This window comes from Lutra lutra, chromosome 3 (assembly GCF_902655055.1).
Source record: "Lutra lutra chromosome 3, mLutLut1.2, whole genome shotgun sequence".
NCBI lineage: Eukaryota > Metazoa > Chordata > Mammalia > Carnivora > Mustelidae > Lutra > Lutra lutra.
Window position 1 is genome coordinate 101,597,918 of NC_062280.1, and position 18,462 is coordinate 101,616,379.

General features: G+C 35.0%; 1 protein-coding gene across 7 annotated transcripts in view; it reads left to right on the forward strand.

Moving 5' to 3' along the window:
* The window catches only part of DPP10 (dipeptidyl peptidase like 10), a 1,393,698-nt gene that overhangs the window by 1,238,110 nt on the left and 137,126 nt on the right, over window positions 1-18,462 (forward strand). For all 7 annotated transcript variants that reach the window (XM_047722550.1, XM_047722553.1, XM_047722549.1 and 4 more), the window contains 2 exons: window positions 4,923-4,975; window positions 5,075-5,156. In XM_047722550.1, coding sequence (XP_047578506.1) covers window positions 4,923-4,975; window positions 5,075-5,156 — 135 coding nt within the window. The remainder of the gene's footprint in view (window positions 1-4,922; window positions 4,976-5,074; window positions 5,157-18,462) is intronic.

The window sequence follows — 18,462 nt, forward strand, 5'->3', positions numbered from 1 at the left end:
TGGGGTGCCTGGGTGGCTCAGTGGGTTAAAGTCTTTGCCTTCGGCTTAGGTCATGGTCCCAGGGTCCTGGGATCGAGCACCACATCAGGCTCTCTGCTTGACGGGGAGCCTGCTTTCTCCTCTCTCTGCCTATCTCCTCTGCCTGCTTGTAATCTCTGTCAAATAAATAAATAAAAATCTTAAAAAAAAAAAAAGAAAATGAAATTAGATTAAAATAGTAATCAATGAATATTAATATACCTTTAATTTCCTCCCATATTTATTTTCCCTTTCAACAGTTCTTGTTCAATATTCACAAAGGTTTTTTTCTTACAGAGTTCTATAACTGTTTCTGTAGAGCTGCTGCTTCTAATTTTAATTGTATTTACTACATTAGAGTATCCTTCTAGTCTAGTTCTTCACTGCATAATATAGATAAAATTTTTCCAGCAACAGAGTCACTACTTATTCGTTTTAAAAGGTATTCCATTATCCTAGAACAAACTTGGCATCGTTATACCATTTACTTCCAAGAGAAACAAGTGCCCTTTTGCCTATACTGTCTTTTCTCTCACTGGCATTCTTTCATAAATGGTATTTACTCAGAGACTTGCTTCTGCACATTCTAGTTTTCCTAACTGTTTGAGTCAATGGCAAATCCATAATCCTATCTTAAATATTCCCCAGGCCATGAAAATGTGTGCTATTTATACCAATTCGGCAGTTAAACTGCAGTGCAGAAAAAGCTTTGGCACCCTGAGATATAAACCTCTGGTTTAATCGTAAATTACTAGAGTGCCCTGTTCTTCTTTCTTGTAAGTGTAACTCTTCTTGACATGAATCTCCATAGAGTGTTAGGTAATAACTGATATTCCAAGAAAAAAAATTGTGAAAAACAGCTAAAGGAGAAGGGAATTTACATTTTTAATCTGATCTATTAGATCATCTTTCCAAAACGAAATCTCTCTTCACTGTGGTAATCACAATTAATTCATACCTGCTCCTGTCAATAAATCTTTGGATGATGGCTTAATAGGTCTTTCAGAAATGAATCTTTTGCAGAGCGGGAGCAGTACTTCCTGTCCCAGCTCCCTGAAAGAGAATGTGCACAGAGATTAAGTCACAGTAATCAGACAGACGTGAGCTTGAATTATTGTTCTGTCCCATACTCAAACTTTCAGTGCTTCCAGAGCCTATTATGTGAATTATGAATGATAGTATCCATTTCCTAATGTGCATTTAAATGTTAAATGATATATTTAAAGCACTCAGAAGAGTCCGATATATAGTATATGCTCAATTCAAGAATTGTTACTGTTATATTTAGAATCTTGAAGCCAAAAAGAAAAATTGCATCTTGGAGAGCCTATAGATTTATTATCTACAAATCCTAATTTAACTATGACCTGTAACAGAGTGTTCTAAACTATGTAATGCTGCTTAACCTTGTCACCCTGACTGGATCAAGTGCTCTTTGGAGACAGGAATTACGTTTACTATGGTTTTTGCATTTGGCAAGGTACTTAACATGTGAGCTTGCACATAAATATTTATAAACTGACAGATATAGTAATAAAAATATCCACTGATATTCTTTTGTGTTATATCCTGTTTTTAAAATAATCTTTATTATCACAATCTTTTTCTTTTTTTCTAATAGTGCTTAGTGCAGGGCTTGTGTCAAAGAAATTGCTTAACAGATATTTGTTAAATGAATGGCAGTAGCTAGTTTTCATTTATAGAAAATGAATGCCACCATTCTGGAGAACTTCTCTATTTTTCTTGCATCCCAAGTTCTGGCAGCCCTTGAATATGCTTGCTTTTTTTTTTTTTTCCTCCAGTAATATATCATGCTATGTTTACGTTACTAGTACAGTTGATCTTCATTATTTCTGGATTGCAGATTTCCAAATTCACCTGTTTTCTAAAATTTATTTTTAACCTCAAAATCAACCCTCACTGTGCTTTCTTAGGCATTCCCAGGCAGTGCAGAGCCACAGAACATTTTAGCGGCCTGATAGATACACCTTTTCCCAGCTGAGATCAAACAAGATGACACTCTGCTTCCTTGTGTCAGCTACCATACCTTAAATTAATGTCGCTTTCATGGTTCTTTCAATGTTCTGGTTTTCACACGTCTGTGCTTTTTGCTGCAGGTTTACTGTTTGAAATGCCCCCTAAGCAGAGTGCTGAAATGCTGTGTTGCTAGGTGCAAGAGAATGTGATGTGCTCTATTGGGAAAGCACACATGTCAGATAAACCGTATTCCCCACGAGTTACAATGCTGCTGGCCATGAGTTCAGTGTTAGGGAATCAACAATATTAAATATTAAATATTAAATACAGCATCTTTACAAAGAAATACACATGAAACAAGGTTATGTACTGATGGGTTGATGAAAACGTTGCAACCAGACACTCACAGGAACCTAACCCTGTATTTCTTCTAGGGGGCTATGGTTCGGTATTTGCTAATTCGCTGTTTATAATGACTTATAGAATAAAACTACAGCAAATAACAAGAACCAATCACTCTTAGTGATAGACACTTAAGTAATCAGCCTCTTCTTGAGGTTCGCAAAGTAATGTAGAAATGATAAGGATGAGCTTGCATTCTTGGATCTTATGAAGCTTTCTGTACCACCCAGTACCTTTGGCATCATGAGGTTTAATGATTGGGCATCCCAAGGCCAGCTTCCAGGAGTAAGCTTTGATCAAGTTTTTACATAGTATTTATCAAGTTTGCCCCACTCCCACTACCTTTGCCATAACCATTCACACTCTGCAACAGGCAGTGGAGCATCATTTGCAGAGATGCAATGAATATGTGATTTCTGGCTGTGAAATGTCTTTCTCCCTAAGGATCTCATCAGGTGTTCAGTTTGGCTCTCATTATGCAGCAGCCAATCATTACAGGAAAAAGACTGTTCCTAACCTTTGTAACTCCAATTTTATCCTCTCATCCTGAAATAAGACTTACCTAGCTAATATAGAAGAGGAATCTAGGATAAAAGGAAATGAGGAAACAATGATAATAATAATAGACATACTATCCAAGGAGTGGGGGTAGGGAGGAGAGAAATGGAGAGATAGAAATGCAGATTAACATAGTGAATTTAAACCAGTGCACCTTAATACAGGTGTTCAGTAAAGCTAGATACAATTCTCTTTGAAAAAATGTTCCTTTTGAAATCTCTGTAACACTATGCAAACATACAAAAGGAAATCTCCACCTCTAACCCTGTCCACAATCCCTCCTACTGCATACTGGTTATATTCTCTTGTGGGCATAGAGTACTTTTTTAGTGATGGAAAATTAAAAAACAAGAAGTATTTGAGATATACTGGGAGTAAGCATGCATACGTGTGCACACATGTGCATACACAAATGCACACACATGCACAGACATACACACACCAAAGATGAGCGGATTTACAGGAAAGCCATAAGCTAGGAATAAAGGGCTACGTTCTAATTATCTGCAGATGGCAAACTCTGGGTTTGTAAGACACCTGTAGAGGAGGTGAAACCTTGCAACTTGTTACTAACACCCGCTCTGGGTTTGCATACAAGTCAAGATTAATTTCGTTATTGTGGTCTTCCACCTCAGCACATGAGCAAAAGGGAAAATGTTGTGTTGGGCTAAGAACTATATGAAGCAAGAAGTACCTCATTTGGAGGACATCGTTTGGATTCCTTTGGATTCATACATTAAGAAGAGCCAGCAACCTCTATAACAAGAATTCTAGGAAGAGAGCAAAATTCAGTTGTTATATCTGGTTTGTCTTGATTGTTTTGGCCTTATTTAACTAAAATAATAATGCACAGGAACACTTTCTCTCAGAATGCTTGTGAACTTAGCATTCAACTACAGTGTGTTAGGTAATTAACAGACAGGGTGAATAGAAAGACTCCTTTTACCCATAACGTCACTGGCACATTTGTTTGCTTGGAAGATGAAGTGCTCACTTGGCAGTTTGTTTTGGCAACAGGACTTTCTGAGATGGGGAAAAAAATGTTTGTAGAGGTAGTCGCATTATTTATCTTTTGTCAGCTATAGTAGTAAATTCAAGGTTTAAAGTTTGTAGTCAAATATGTAATTTTATAGAATACAGTGTGAATGCCAGAAGAGACACCAGGAAAAATTATTTTTGCTTCTACAACCCTAGAGCAATGGCAATCTTAGATTTAACAGTTACATTTAAAGGAATAGGAGAATAAAGCTTCATTATAAAACACAATACTATAATAAATGGTAGAACAATTGTAATTTCCATGCAAAGAGACAACACTAGTATTTCCTTACCAAATATGTGGCCAATCATGTGTAATTGAAGCTATTACTGCGGCAAGAAGAAATAAAAATTTGACTTCTAGGAAGTTTTCATTGACAGTATTATAATACTTGTGCAGTGTATAGCTAGCTATACTACAGGAATCAGAAAGCTTTTCTGAAAAAAGAAAGTATCGATGTTAGTTTTCCCCTCAGATGTCCTGGGGAGGGAAAGGGAGAAATAGAAAAAGTTCAGGATAGATGAGAGGAATTTGCCTAGTGTGACTGAAGCAGAGACTAGGTAAAGGGAGGTAGTGGACGAGAAAGCTGGAAAAGCAGGTAGAACCTGAAGTATCACTATCCTCGAACATCGATGAAACAGCGTGAGCTTTATTTGACAGGCAGTGAGGAATCCTTTAGCATTTCGAACGAGACAGCAATATAATCACAATTATACTAAGAATAGAGTGGATTGAACTGACCATCAGAACAGTCATGAAACTCCTGGAGGAAGGCTCAGAACTATAATATTTCACATTTTGATTTTTCTCTAAAATCAGTTCTTAGATTTCTTGAATTTGATGGAGAACATGTCTACACCTTAACATGGAGCTTTTATTCTAAACTAAGGTCCATAACTCTTTTTTTCTTTTTTTTTTTAAATTTCAGATTTTTCATTATTCTTATACCGCTTCGTATGTGATTTACAACATACACACTAGGTAAGTTCTTTGGTTTTCCGGTTTTCATGCGCAGTTGTCCAGCTAATTATTGCCGTAAATGTCAACTTGTTCATGTAAAAATATTTACCTTTTTTCAAGGGAAGTTTGGGAGTTAAATCCTCCAGAAGTAGAAGACTCCGTCTTGCAGTATGCGGCCTGGGGTGTCCAAGGGCAACAGCTGGTAAGCACAGGCACTGGTCCTCACCACATGCTGTCAGCCATGTTCCTGTGGAAAATGTTTAGAGAAGCCACTTCCTTGTGCACATTTCCTACTACAGTTGATGTTTTCTATTTACATCTTTTATCTAGTATTCCAATTTAAGAATATATCAGGTAATACCAGTATAATTTTTTCAAATTAATTAAAGAGGAAAAAAAGAGCTTGTAAAATAATGGGCGATTAAACTGCTAGTTCATAATGAAACCTAGAAAAGAGCCAGGAATACTGAGGTCTAGTTCTGCAGTTTTCCACTCCATACTGTTGTCAAGTTTATTTCCTCTGAAAGCATTGTTTAGGGTGGAAGTTTAAGACTGTGATTTACACTTGACAGTGGTCTCTTAGGGGAATATTTCTTGTCATATTAGATTTTCAAATTTTCACAGACTCGATAGAATTACTAAAGAGAATTACTAAATTCCTAAAGAGAATGATCCATAAGAGCACTTTGACCAATACCATATTCTTGTCCTTGTCTCATTAAGAGTCTTAAAGACTTTAAGGGGCTACTGCTCAGAAAGTGGTATTTCTTGGTTATACAGTGTATGAATGCTCAAAGGTAACACATGCTGCCAAACGGATTTCTAAATTGCTTGAGTGTTTATACTACTGCCAATGACAGTGTAAGGGTTCCCGTTCTATGCTATATTCTTATCAACACCTGGCTTTTCCAGACTATCATATCATATGATTTCTTAGTAATAACATTATTGCTTCTTCCATTCCAATTTTTATATTTTCTGTTTTATTAAAATGTCCTTGCAACATGCGAACAGCATGTTTGCCTTTGCTTTTGTATATAAAAAAATTTGGGGGGCGCCTGGGTGGCTCAGTGGGTTGGGCCGCTGCCTTCGGCTTAGGTCATGGTCCCAGGTCCTGGGTTCGAGCCCCACATCGGGCTTTCTGCTCAGCAGGGAGCCTGCTTCCTCCTCTCTCTCTGCCTGCCTCTCTGCTTACTTGTGATTTCTCTCTGTCAAATAAATAAATAAAATCTTTAAAAAAAATTTGTATATTTAAAAAAAATTTATAACAGTATATTTAGCATAACTATATCGGACTATCTCTGGGCCCATTCCATTATAATAGTCCTAAAAAGTGGCAGCAGAAGCTGCATAGGATATGCTAAATATGGAGATACCAGTTTTGGTTTAGAGAAGGCATGAATTAGCGTATCCGTGGACTGTGGTGAGTGGGCAGCCAGAAATGGGCAGGGGCTCTAGTCCTGCATGTTTTACTCTGATGCTATCAACAAGAGAGCTTGTCTGTTATGCCAAAGGCAAATCCCAAACACCCAGACTTCTAGAAACTAGAAACCCGAGACAACTTCATATTTGTGTCACTGGAGAGTCCTTAGGAAACTCTTTGAAACTTTTGTTTTAAATAACACTCATTCTCCAAGCCTTAGAGAAACCTACACCTGTGCCAAAATAATAATTTGACACCTTTGAGGATGTAGTATTAATTACATGCATTTTCTTTGAGGATTCCTCCTTGTTACTGATTACTTATTCTTTAATATAGTTGGGAAAGTCATAGGAAAAAAGACTGAAAGTTTACAAAAATCATTTATCTTCTCATGGGAGTCATTTTTTATGTGCTTATATCCTGGGTCCATTGCTTACTAACTATTGACCTTGAGAATATTAATTAATCTGTCTGCGTTCCTCTCCTTATCTTTGACATTGTTGCAGTAACAGTACTTCACCAACAGTGCCAGTCTGGTGTTTAATGTATAAATATAAAAGCACTTTGAATAAAATCTGGCATATAGTATTTTAGAGGTGTTTATCTTTATTATTTTTTTAAAAATATTTTAAAGTATCTTTGTCACTTGAAATTGAACTTGTCTGGGAGGTTTAGTTTCACTAGTTGTTTGGGAAATGAAGCCTAAGTTCTTTGTAATGGCATATCCCAACGTCCTTTGGGAAAGTTTTGGGATAAAGTCCATATTTGTCAAGGTTATTTTTGGTGTAAATGTAAACATAAATTCAATATAAATTAAAGAACACATCTCAACAAGCGTTAATGGTCCATTTCCTGTGAAATGACAGGCTTTGTCGGTATTTGAAGCCATCAGCAAACTCAGCAATATGATTTTATTAGAGATGAGTCATTATAATACTTTAATTAGTTTTGCGTTAAATTAATTAAGGAGTCCTGTAGTGTTTATCAACTAAAGACAATTAATTTCTCATCTTTAATTCTCAGTTTCTAATTTTATTTGCTATAAAAGAAATCCCTGGCTGTATAGGAGAGAGGTAAGAGATTGACATAATTTATGGATAAGAGGGTCTGAATTACAACACACAGGGAGAATTTTTCAGTAATAACAGACATGGGAGAAGTCAATTTGATGCAGCAAACTTTGTGGGAAACAAATAAAACTCTGACACAGTACGACATGCACTATTTAGAGCAAATGGTGAGTAGATCACTTTAGTTATAGTAAATGTTTTATTAAAAGAAATGGTGGGTCCTAAAACAGGAAAAATATCTTAATCATTCAACTGGAAAGGCTTCTGGTTTAAGAGGATATGTCCTTTTTCTTTTCAAAAATAATTTTGCTTATAAAAGTTAAAATCACTCATTGTAGGACATGTTCAAAATTTGTATAGGTATATGAATTCATAGAAAAATCACATGTAAAAATAAAATACACTTATCTTATACCACAAGAATTTAAAGATTTTGAAAATCAGATGAACAGGTTTGAGCTTGAGCAGGGAAACATTTCACTGATTAGAACTTGAAATCTAAAATTTAAAAATCCTCAGCTCAAGCCCAGATTTCTTTTGCATTTTGTGACATAAGGAAGGTTGCCAGTTCTAAGGTTGAGCTCACTTATATTAAAAATGACAGAAAATCACAACCACTCACAGTTTGATTTGAAGTTAAGATAGGGCATGTGCACAAGTCAAGATTCTCCAGAAAACAGAACCAATATTGTTTGTGTACACACACACACACACACACACACACACACACACACACACGGATTCTGTCTAAAGGGAAGGTGGGTAAGAAAGAGAGATTTTAAGGAATTGGCTCATGAGATTATGGGGCAGTCTGGCCATCTGGAAACCCAGAGAAGAGTTAATTTTACAGTCTTGAGCTACAGTCCTGAGGCAGAAGTCCTTCAGGAAACCTGTTTTTGCTGGTAAAGCCTTCTACTGATTGGATAAGGACCACTCACATTATTCTTTTCTAAAAATCAACTAATTGTAAATGTCATCACATCCATAAAACATGTGTGACCAAGCAGCTGGATGCCATACACAGCCAACTTAACCCATAAAATTAGCCATCACAGCATAGTAACTGCTTAATGAATGGCAGCTATCAGTTTGATAGCTGATCCCACTTGTCCTTTCCTGCAGTAACACACTGGAATTCCGTTGTATCATCTTTTGCCTAAATATCCCTTCTTCACTCGCTCACCACTCTAACCCACCCAGCATCTGCAGAGGTATGTGTTAAAAATGCAGATTCTTGGGGCACCTGGGTGGCTCAGTGGGTTAAGCCTCTGCTTTCAGCTCAGGTCATGATCTCAGGGTCCTGGGATCGAGCCCCGCATCAGGCTCTTTGCTCAGCAGAGAGCCTGCTTCCCCCTCTCTCTCTGCCTGCCTCTCTGCCTCCTTGTGATCTCTGTCAAATAAATAAATAAAATCTTTTTAAAAAAATGCAGATTCTTAACAACTCGCACAGGTTATAAAAGGTCACTGATGTGACACACCAGTTGGAGCTAAGGTGACATGTTATCTGGCTCCTGCCACTCCACTGCAGAGCAGAAGCACAGATTTTTCTCTATGTGGACCAAACTCTTTGCAATTTCCAGAGGGTAACATATTGCTCCTTTGTGCCCCTGAGTCGTCCCCCTTTGTGTACCAGGTCATTGTTTTCTTTTCACCTGAAGTCTTTGTCCAAAGACTAAAATACAAAATGCTAAAATATTCCTCTTCTCTGATAATTTTTCTCCAATATTTCTGTAGGCTAAGTGAATGACTTACTTCTCGGGTTCCTAACATTCTTCTAGTTCAAATTATTTAATATTTTATTTACTTACATTGTTGTCTTCCACAATCATTTCCAGAGCAGATAGAATACAGAATATGCTAAACATATCCCTCTTTTCCTCCCTCCCTTTTTCTCTGTCTCTCTGTCTTTGTCTTCCCTCCTCTTCGTCCTTCTTTGTAAATGTCAATTTTAGCACAAGGCAAAATGTAGGTCTAATAAATAATCTGGTTCCATTGAGCAATGAATTAAAGGCTGACGGCTGTTTGCATGGGTGACTGGATACTACAGAGGGTTTTGAAGATGGCATGATGTGAAGAGAATTCCTGCATGAATGGACAGGTCTGGTGGAAGAGCTCATGTTAGACTGTAAGCAATTGACTTTATAGGCAGAGAGCTAGATTTAGAGGCTACTGTTATAATCTGGAGCTGAATTATAAATACCGTATTTAAGAGATAAATATATCAACTGTTAAGCTGAGATACTAAATTTGATCACAGTCCAGCAACAAAAATTGTCTTATATTCATTTAAATACATTATATTATGCAAATATTATATCAGTCTATTTCTATACTTAATATACAAGTATTTCTTTTTTTTTTTAAAGATTTTATTTATTTATTTGTCAGAGAGATAGAGAGAGTACAGGCAGGCAGAGTGGCAAGTAGAGGCAGAGGGAGAAGCAGGCTCCCTGCGGAGCAAGGAGCCCGATGTGGGACTCGATCCCAGGACCCTGAGATCATGACCTGAGCCGAAGGCAGCCACTTAACCAACTGAGCCACCCAGGCATCCCCAGTATACAAGTATTTCTAAATCTCATTTTAGGCTCCTGATTTCTTAAACCACTTTACTGAGAACAAATAAAAATTGATACATACAAATGGCTGTACTTTGCAGTGGGTACATACAAAAGAATATACATATTTTGTGTAAGACTTGATGAGACAGAGATAAGTATATACCTATGAAACCACTATCACATTCAACACCATAAATATATCCATCATGTCCAAAAGTTTCCCATGGCCCTATTCATTTTTTTGTGTGGTGAAAGCATTTAATGTGACATAGACTCTTTCTTTGATATTGCTCATATTTTTTCAGTGTATTTAGGATAAAATAAAATCATCATACCCATCCTACCAATGGCATAAAGTTTTAAAAATATCCTGTGATTTACTTGTCACAATTTAGGCATTTGAAGAAACCACTTCTTCTGCACTTTATTACCTGTATCATTGAAAAATGTAATATTTTAGATAATTTCTCCAAATACAAATGCAAATTATCAACACTTCCTATCACCTGCATTTTCACATTACTAGATATTTAATCTAAAAGTACATTAAAATCTTAAGAGATTTGTGATGGTTCCATGCCTCTAGGAAATTTTCAATTTCCATAGGGTGTTTCATCTTCATTAGTAAAAATTTTTAAAAATTTCTCTGGCTTTTCCAGTAGGACCTTAGTCTTTTTGGGTTTAAAGGTGGTGTCGTTGAAATCTCAAGTTTCCTACTAAGAATCAAAATGTTTTTACTTAACATTCTATTCAGTACTCATTTTTTTCAGTATAAAGGTAATTATTTTAATTATCATTAAGCTGTGTTTAGAAAATATATGACAGACATATACAAATGTAAGATATACAGTGCATACACTCATACATACCACATACACATACATATCACATACGCATCCACACCACATGCACATGAACACATACATACACACACTCTGCTGCTCATGTCATGTACTTTTTGGGATGAAAGTCTTGGGCCTCGAGTCCTGGCATATCCAAGGTGTCATAGAAATAGATAAAAAAGGACTTCAAGTCAGGTCTTCACTGTGGTATGCGTGGTGCTCATTCCTAGTACATTAATTGGTGCAGGAAAACTAGGCAGTGAAACCAGAAAATTTATACCATTAACATCCTCAAGTATTTATTTGCAGTGACTGTTTCCCATTTAAATGAATTTTGAGCATTTTTTTTACCTCATTCATCTTCATTAGTGGAGATAATTGAAAACAAATTACCTTTTTCATGTTATCTGTAACAAAATTTAATGTTCCTGTTTTTTGCTCCAGAAAGTAAAAGAAGTCACTCTTTGCACATTTAATACTAGGCACACCTAAGGTTGAATGGGTTTCACTTCAAATTTGACATGAGGAAAATTAATATCAAGAAGCTGATATAATTTCTTTACTCAGTGTTAGACTGGAAATAACCTAGTGAACCATAATAGGATAACTGTTTGGATTTAACAAAAACAACTTAAATAACACCCTTAAATTGTCCCAAACATTTTGGACTGATAAATTTGTAATATTTACTTTATATATTTATATATATATGTTTACATTAACATATTATATACATAAGTGTGACAGGAAATACATTCTCATACAAGTAAAATACTATAACATTATAGGTGTGTGTATAGAAAAGGAAAAATATATATATATATATACACAATTAAAATATATACTGTAAAGGAAAATTAATTTTCATTGCTGTGAAAATTACCTACATATCAGTTATGCACTTCTGTAGACCTCTAATGTTCTGATAATTATTTAAATAGGATATTTATGATTTTTTTAAATCTAAGTTCAGAGATCTTTCAAAACAAATAGAAAATACAGTTCTGGGGCACCTCAGTGACTCAGTTAAGTGTCTAACTCTTGATTTCAGCTTAGATCTTGATCTCAGGGTCATGAAGAAAGAAAAAAAAGAAAAAAATACAGTTCTGTATTTTCTTAAAGGGAAAAAAAGAAAATACAGTTCTAATCCTCTGTAAACACACATTTCCTCTAGTTAAGTGTTTAATATTTCAATATAAGGAGAAACTGAGCAACTTGCAAATTGTTAGATGTACTCACATTGGTCTTAAGCTGTTTGCACTGGCCTTATTGGAAGTCATTTGACAAATACATGTTGACTTGGCCTTGGACTGTGAACCCTCTGAAGGCAGGTGTTCAAATTCTGTAATCCTCATAGCATGTACACTGAGCTATGAAGTAGCAGACATGGATTTTCCCCTGAAAATAATAAAAGATATTGCAACCTGTGTCAGCATATGAAAATGGAAGTTATTTATGTGCTGACAGTTTCTAGTTCAGGCCATCCCTAGAGATATAGAGAATAAGTAGAAATATTGCCAGCTTATATGAAAAAAAGAAAAAGAAAAAAGAAAATCATCAATCCACTAAATGCTATTTGAGATAACCTTTGCCCATGTTATGTTTTCAATGTTTTACTCCACATTTAGAAGAATCAAATGGAAATTAATACTTTATCATAAAAAGTACCAATATTAATATTGGATCATCTGAAATTTACTTATTTCTTTTGGGGGAGAGGGGTAGTCTTTATCTCTATTTAAAGTGTTTTCTCTGGTTTATCCAGCATGAGTTACAAAATGTTATAAAGGTTCTAAATATTCTGAATATACAAGTCACTAGGGATATAAAAGCATAGTAACCTCTTGGAACACCTGAAAGAGGAGGGTCCTAACACAGACCTCACTTTACAAAGGTGGGGGTTCGAGGGGAGTAGCTCTCTGAGGTTATGGGGCAATTTCCTGGAGGAAGCGACCTGAAAACCGAGTTTTGAAGTTACATTTGACCCCTGAATAACAACACAGAGGTTAGGGGTGTCAACCCCACACATAGTCAAAAATCCAGTAACTTTTGCCTTCCCCAAACTTAACTACTGATAGGCTACTGGTGACCAGAAGCCCCATCAATTAACACACAATATTTTATGTTTTATGGATCATGTACTATATTCTTACAATAAAGCAAGCTAAAAACAAAATGTTGCTAAGAAAATTATAAGGAAGAGAAAATGCATTTATGGTACTGTACTGTATTTGTTGAAAAAATCCACCTGTAAGTGGGTCCCCACAATTCATACCTATGTCACTCAAGGGTCAACTGTACCTAGCAGGACCTTTATGTAAAGGCATTCCTCTGGACTATAAGGCAGTTCTCAATATGAAAATAGAATAGATGCATATGGAATCACATGCTTTAATATTTTTAATAAAAACTATGACTTGATATTACTGACAAATGTGAAAAAATTAAAAAAATGAAATAGCCAGAAATATAAAATATGTCAGCAGATTTGTACCAGAAAGAGCCATTTTATTTCCTAGTTCTAATAAGAATTCATTAGAGTTCCCTGAACTTAGGTTTAAACAGCTTTGACTTATTTAGCAATAATGAGGTAAATGCAACAACCATATCTTTTTTCCCTGTCTGTTTTCCCACAGAAAGAGCAGTTTTACTGGCAATTCTTTTTTCAGGCTGCTCCTAGCATTAAATTAAATAATAAATTGTGTAGTAAGAGTTATGGAGGCTCCATGGTTGCAGATTTTTTAACTATAAATCTAGGTCACGCAGAATCCAATGTACTGAACACTTTGGACAGTTCCTGCTAAGAAGCTATTTGAATGGAATAACAATGTAGATGCTAATCACTGAAATTTCCTAGTTTCTGTTTCATTGCAACTAAGGTTTGGCATATCTTTTATTATTACTCTGAACATACAGGGTTATCCTACAATGATGTCAAGTCATATTCCATCAGTAGTCTAAAAAGAAACATTAAAAATAAAATTATAATAATATTTTTGTAAGATGTGAGCCATCCTACACAACCCCTGAGGTAAAGAGATCCCAATTATAAAAAGTTTAGTATTCTAGTGATTTCCTTTGTTTTATTAAATGACATGAAGAGAACTCTCTGAGGGGAACTGATGTCTGCATTAATGGCAAAATTTTTCTTGTCAGAAATAACTTCAGACATCCATTAAATGGTGCAAAGAAGAGCTCTCCCCTTGTTCTCCTCCTTAAAAACAATAAAAGAAATGAAAATGTGAAAAGAAATTCTATCTTTTATGATACTATTAATCAACCACAACCTAAACTATAATCTCTAAGGAACATAAAGTAATAATTCCCCAGAGCCAGAAAAAGATTGAAAGCAAATACGTACTTAACCACATTTTGGGAAACATAGAGAAATAGACAAATTGACAATTTTAGCTGGTAATTTCAACACTTGTCTTATGGTAAAATATAGGACAAGTAGATAGAACATCAAAAAGGATATAAAATATTTGATCAACACACTTGAGCAATGTGACATCTTTGACGTTTACAGAACACTGTACTCAGCAATTACTGAGTACATGCATATACAGCACACACACTGGGCCATGAAACAAGTCTCAATAAGTAGAACAGAATGGGAATCACACAGAGCATGCTTTTGGACCAGAAAAGAATTAAATTAGAAATAAAAAGAAACAAACATAAATCACACACACACACACATTTCTATTGGACTAAGAATATATCCAGAAGAAATACAGTATTATATATCTAGTAATTCCAAATGTGTAATCCATCCTGAAGATACATATGTGTCTAAAGGCATGTAAAAAGAAAATTCTTTGGGACACTATTTATAAATTAAAAAGCAAAATAAAAGACTAGAAATAAATTAAGTCATTTTTAGACTAGTAAAATGAATTAGGGTGCATAAAATATAAAATGTTAAGAAGCCATTAAAATTACTATGGTTCTTCTGCATGTGCATAAATGCAATGCCATCCAGTAATAAAAGCCCATATGACTAATCAGTATGCTCTCATTATTATAATATAAAAACTATTTTATATCATTTATGCTTTTATATTATAGTTTATGTTTTAATATATTTGTATGTATATGTATATGTATGTGTGTATACACACACACTGTTAGGAGTGGTTGTCCCGTGGGAGAGAACTGGAGTTTGAGAGTGACGTTTTATATAATTTAATTTAATATTTTTTCAGAACATTTCTTATATTTTAAATGAAATATATTTTAAAAATATAAATGACAAAAGAAAGTTTTAAAGACAAAAGTGATTACTTTTAACACAGCATGTAGAAACCAAGGCACCTCACATGTAGAAACCAAGGCACCTCAGAGACTTTCAAAATAGAGAAAAAGATGACAAGTAATATGTGTGTGTGTTTGTGTGTGTGTATAAAGTGGATAAACAGGATTATTTTATATATATATATATGTATATATATATATATATATCATATTCTGTAGTACATATTAGCAATGATCATATAGAATGGCATGAGGTTTTATCTTTGCTAAAAATATGAAACATAATTGGGGACAAAGGTAGCAAGGGAATAGATTTAAGTAAAAATAATTACTGATTTAAAGTAGAAGGTAAATAGGTAATTTAGTCTTTAAAATATATTTGATATTATGTTGCTTATTGTTAGAAGAGGAATTATAATTTGTGAAGGAACAAGGGACATAAAGAGTTACATATTTAAAATTGAATAAAAGAACCATGGCTTGCTCTTTCAGTTTTACTTGTTAGAAAAAAAATGCTAATGTGGGAGAGGAATGGTAAGACTTTGGTCAGTGTCATGATTTTTTCTAATGTGTTCTGATATGAAGAGTAGAGTGAAAAAGATTATATATAAAATTACATTATATATATGTATATATATATATATATATATATATATATATATACATTTATGAAATTTAATACTCAAGTCCTTATCTATTCAAAATTATCCTAGTAATTACGTTTTATTTCCCAAAACTAAATTAGAACAAGGGGGAACATAGCGAAGTTTGGTTACTCATTAGAGAGTAAAAAAAAGCTTGTTCACTAATTCTTTGACATCTCTTTTTTACCTCACTTCAGTGTCTTCCAAAAGAATCCCCTTAGAAAATTTATACCATTTTCTGTTTCTGTTTTTTTTTTTTTTGTTTTTTTCTCCTACCCACTTTTTTGTCTCTAAAAGAGCCCTGTCTTGTCCCTAGAAAAATAATGACATATATCTAGTAGTGTATCAGATCTTTAAGTGGATTCTTTGAATTAGGGTTATGCTCAAATGTAAACCACTATCCAGTTTTTTGAAGTTCTTTCATTTGCCCAATACCAAGAGATTCCATGTGAAAAGGAAAAAGAAATGTATTACACCAGGAATATGATAACTTTCATACCGGAAAATAACCTTCCATTTCCAGAGCATTCCGCAATTAAGAGAACTTTGACTAAAGTTGAATAAATGATTTCTCAACTCCAATATGGAAGAGTGAGCTGTTAACAAAACAAGCCTCATGTGAATTCATATAAACTCTAGACAGAACCTTAAACAAAACAAAACAGAACTACCCAAGGATTCTGGAGACTGAACAAAACCATGCAAATTTAGGAAGGGGTAAAAATTCCTAGTAAAGTGAACAGCAAGGTGTGAGTCCTCCATTGTGTTTGTTTTCTTTAGGGTTTTATCTTAAAAGCAGCTGTATTTGAGGCAGAGGTGGATATATGGGGAGATGACTCTCTGAAAGGAAAACCCACTATCTTCATTCAGGAACAAGAGGAAGAGCCCCTGGCTGACCATGACTTCCAGAGTGAGGGAGAAACCCTGAGACAGTTAGAGAAGAGGTATGAGCAGTTGTGTGAATAAATTCAGTCAACACTCTTGACTAACCCTGAACTACAGATTCTTTAATTTTCAAGCAAAGTCCTTAAAATCCTTCAAGTTCCTATTCTGTGTTCTTTGAGAGGAAAATAAATGCTTGCAAAGGGATGACAAGATAGGATAGATCAGCTTAGAAACGTGTCTGTGTGTTTGTGTGTACTGTATTTTGCACACAGATATGTAAAAATATGAAAAAGAACAATAGGCATTTCTAGAATTGAAAAACATCTAAAATAAAAAAGCAACTAGTTGGGACTTGGAGCAGAATGGAAATGACAGTGCAGTCAGTGACGTACAGATCAATATATATCATTCCATCTGAAAAAGTAGTGAGAAGATTAAAAAAAGAAAAAATACAGAGCCCCAGGGACCAGAAGGAAAATTACAAAAAGTCTAGCATTATGGTAACTGAAATTTTAAAAGGAGAGGAGAGAGTAAAATAGGAAAATTTTTGAAGAAATGTTATACACAACTAATGAATCATTGAACACTACATCAAAAACTAATGATGTACTGTATGCTGGCTAATTGAACACAATAATAAAAAATGGAAAAAAATTAAAGGTGGGGTTTCTGGGTGGTTCAGTGGATTGAAGCCTCTGCCTTAGGGTCAGGTTGTGATTCCAGGGTCCTAGGATTGAGCCCCACATCAGCTCTCTGCTCGACAGGGAACCTGCTTCCCCCCACACCGCTCCCGGCCTCTGCCTGCCTCTCTGCCTACTTGTGATCTCTGCCTGTCAAATAAACAAAATCTTAAAAAAAAAATTAAAGGCAATGAAGATACAAAAAAAAGGAAGTGACAGCCAGATCTTTTACAATTTTTAAAAGACAAAAATGTATATATTTAAGATGTTCAGGGACCACACTGCCCCAAGAAAAAGCAATAAATTCCAAGAGAACCACTCTTGGGCACATATTAGTTAAACTATTGAAAACTAAAGATAAAGAAAAAATATGGAAGCTGCCAGAGAAGCACTACAACAAATTAGATACAAAGGGACAACGATTAGAATGCCTCTTTTTATTAGACTTCTTATTAGAAACCATGGAAAACTGAGACAATTTCAGATGGGGGGGGATAAAACAAGGGAATTTGTCTTCACCTGATCTATTCTACAAGAAATGCTCTTCAGTCGGAAGGAAAAGAATACCAGAGGAAATCAGATCTTAGGAATGAAAGAACAGTGGAAATGTCATATGTATCAGTAAGCATCAAGCACTATGTCTTCTGTATAAAACATGCTACCATTAAAAGCAAAAAATGGTCATAAGTCTTTGAGGGTATATGATGTATGTATGTATGCTCTTGACAACCATCGCAATGAAAATGATGGGAAAGCAAGAAACTGTTCATTTATAATACTCCTATATTTTTCATGAGCTTATTAACTCCCATAATGATAATTTACAAAAGGCACTTCAAATTGTTAGTTGACTAATAAAAATCAAATTGTCGGGGAGTGTGGGTGGCTCAGTCAGTTACACGTCTGCTTTCGGCTCAGGTCATGATCCCAGGGTCCTAGGATCCAGCCCAGCATCAGTCTCCCTGCTCAGCGGGGAGTCTGCTTCTCCCTCTGCCCCGCCCCCCTTCTGTTTCAAATAAAAAAAATAAAATCTTTTTTAAAAAAACCAAATTGTCTGGTAACTTTAGAACTTAAGGGTACATGATGGTTTTTTTCTATCAGTCAAACAATAAATAGGTGGAATCATGCATTCATAATCAGCATTCCCTT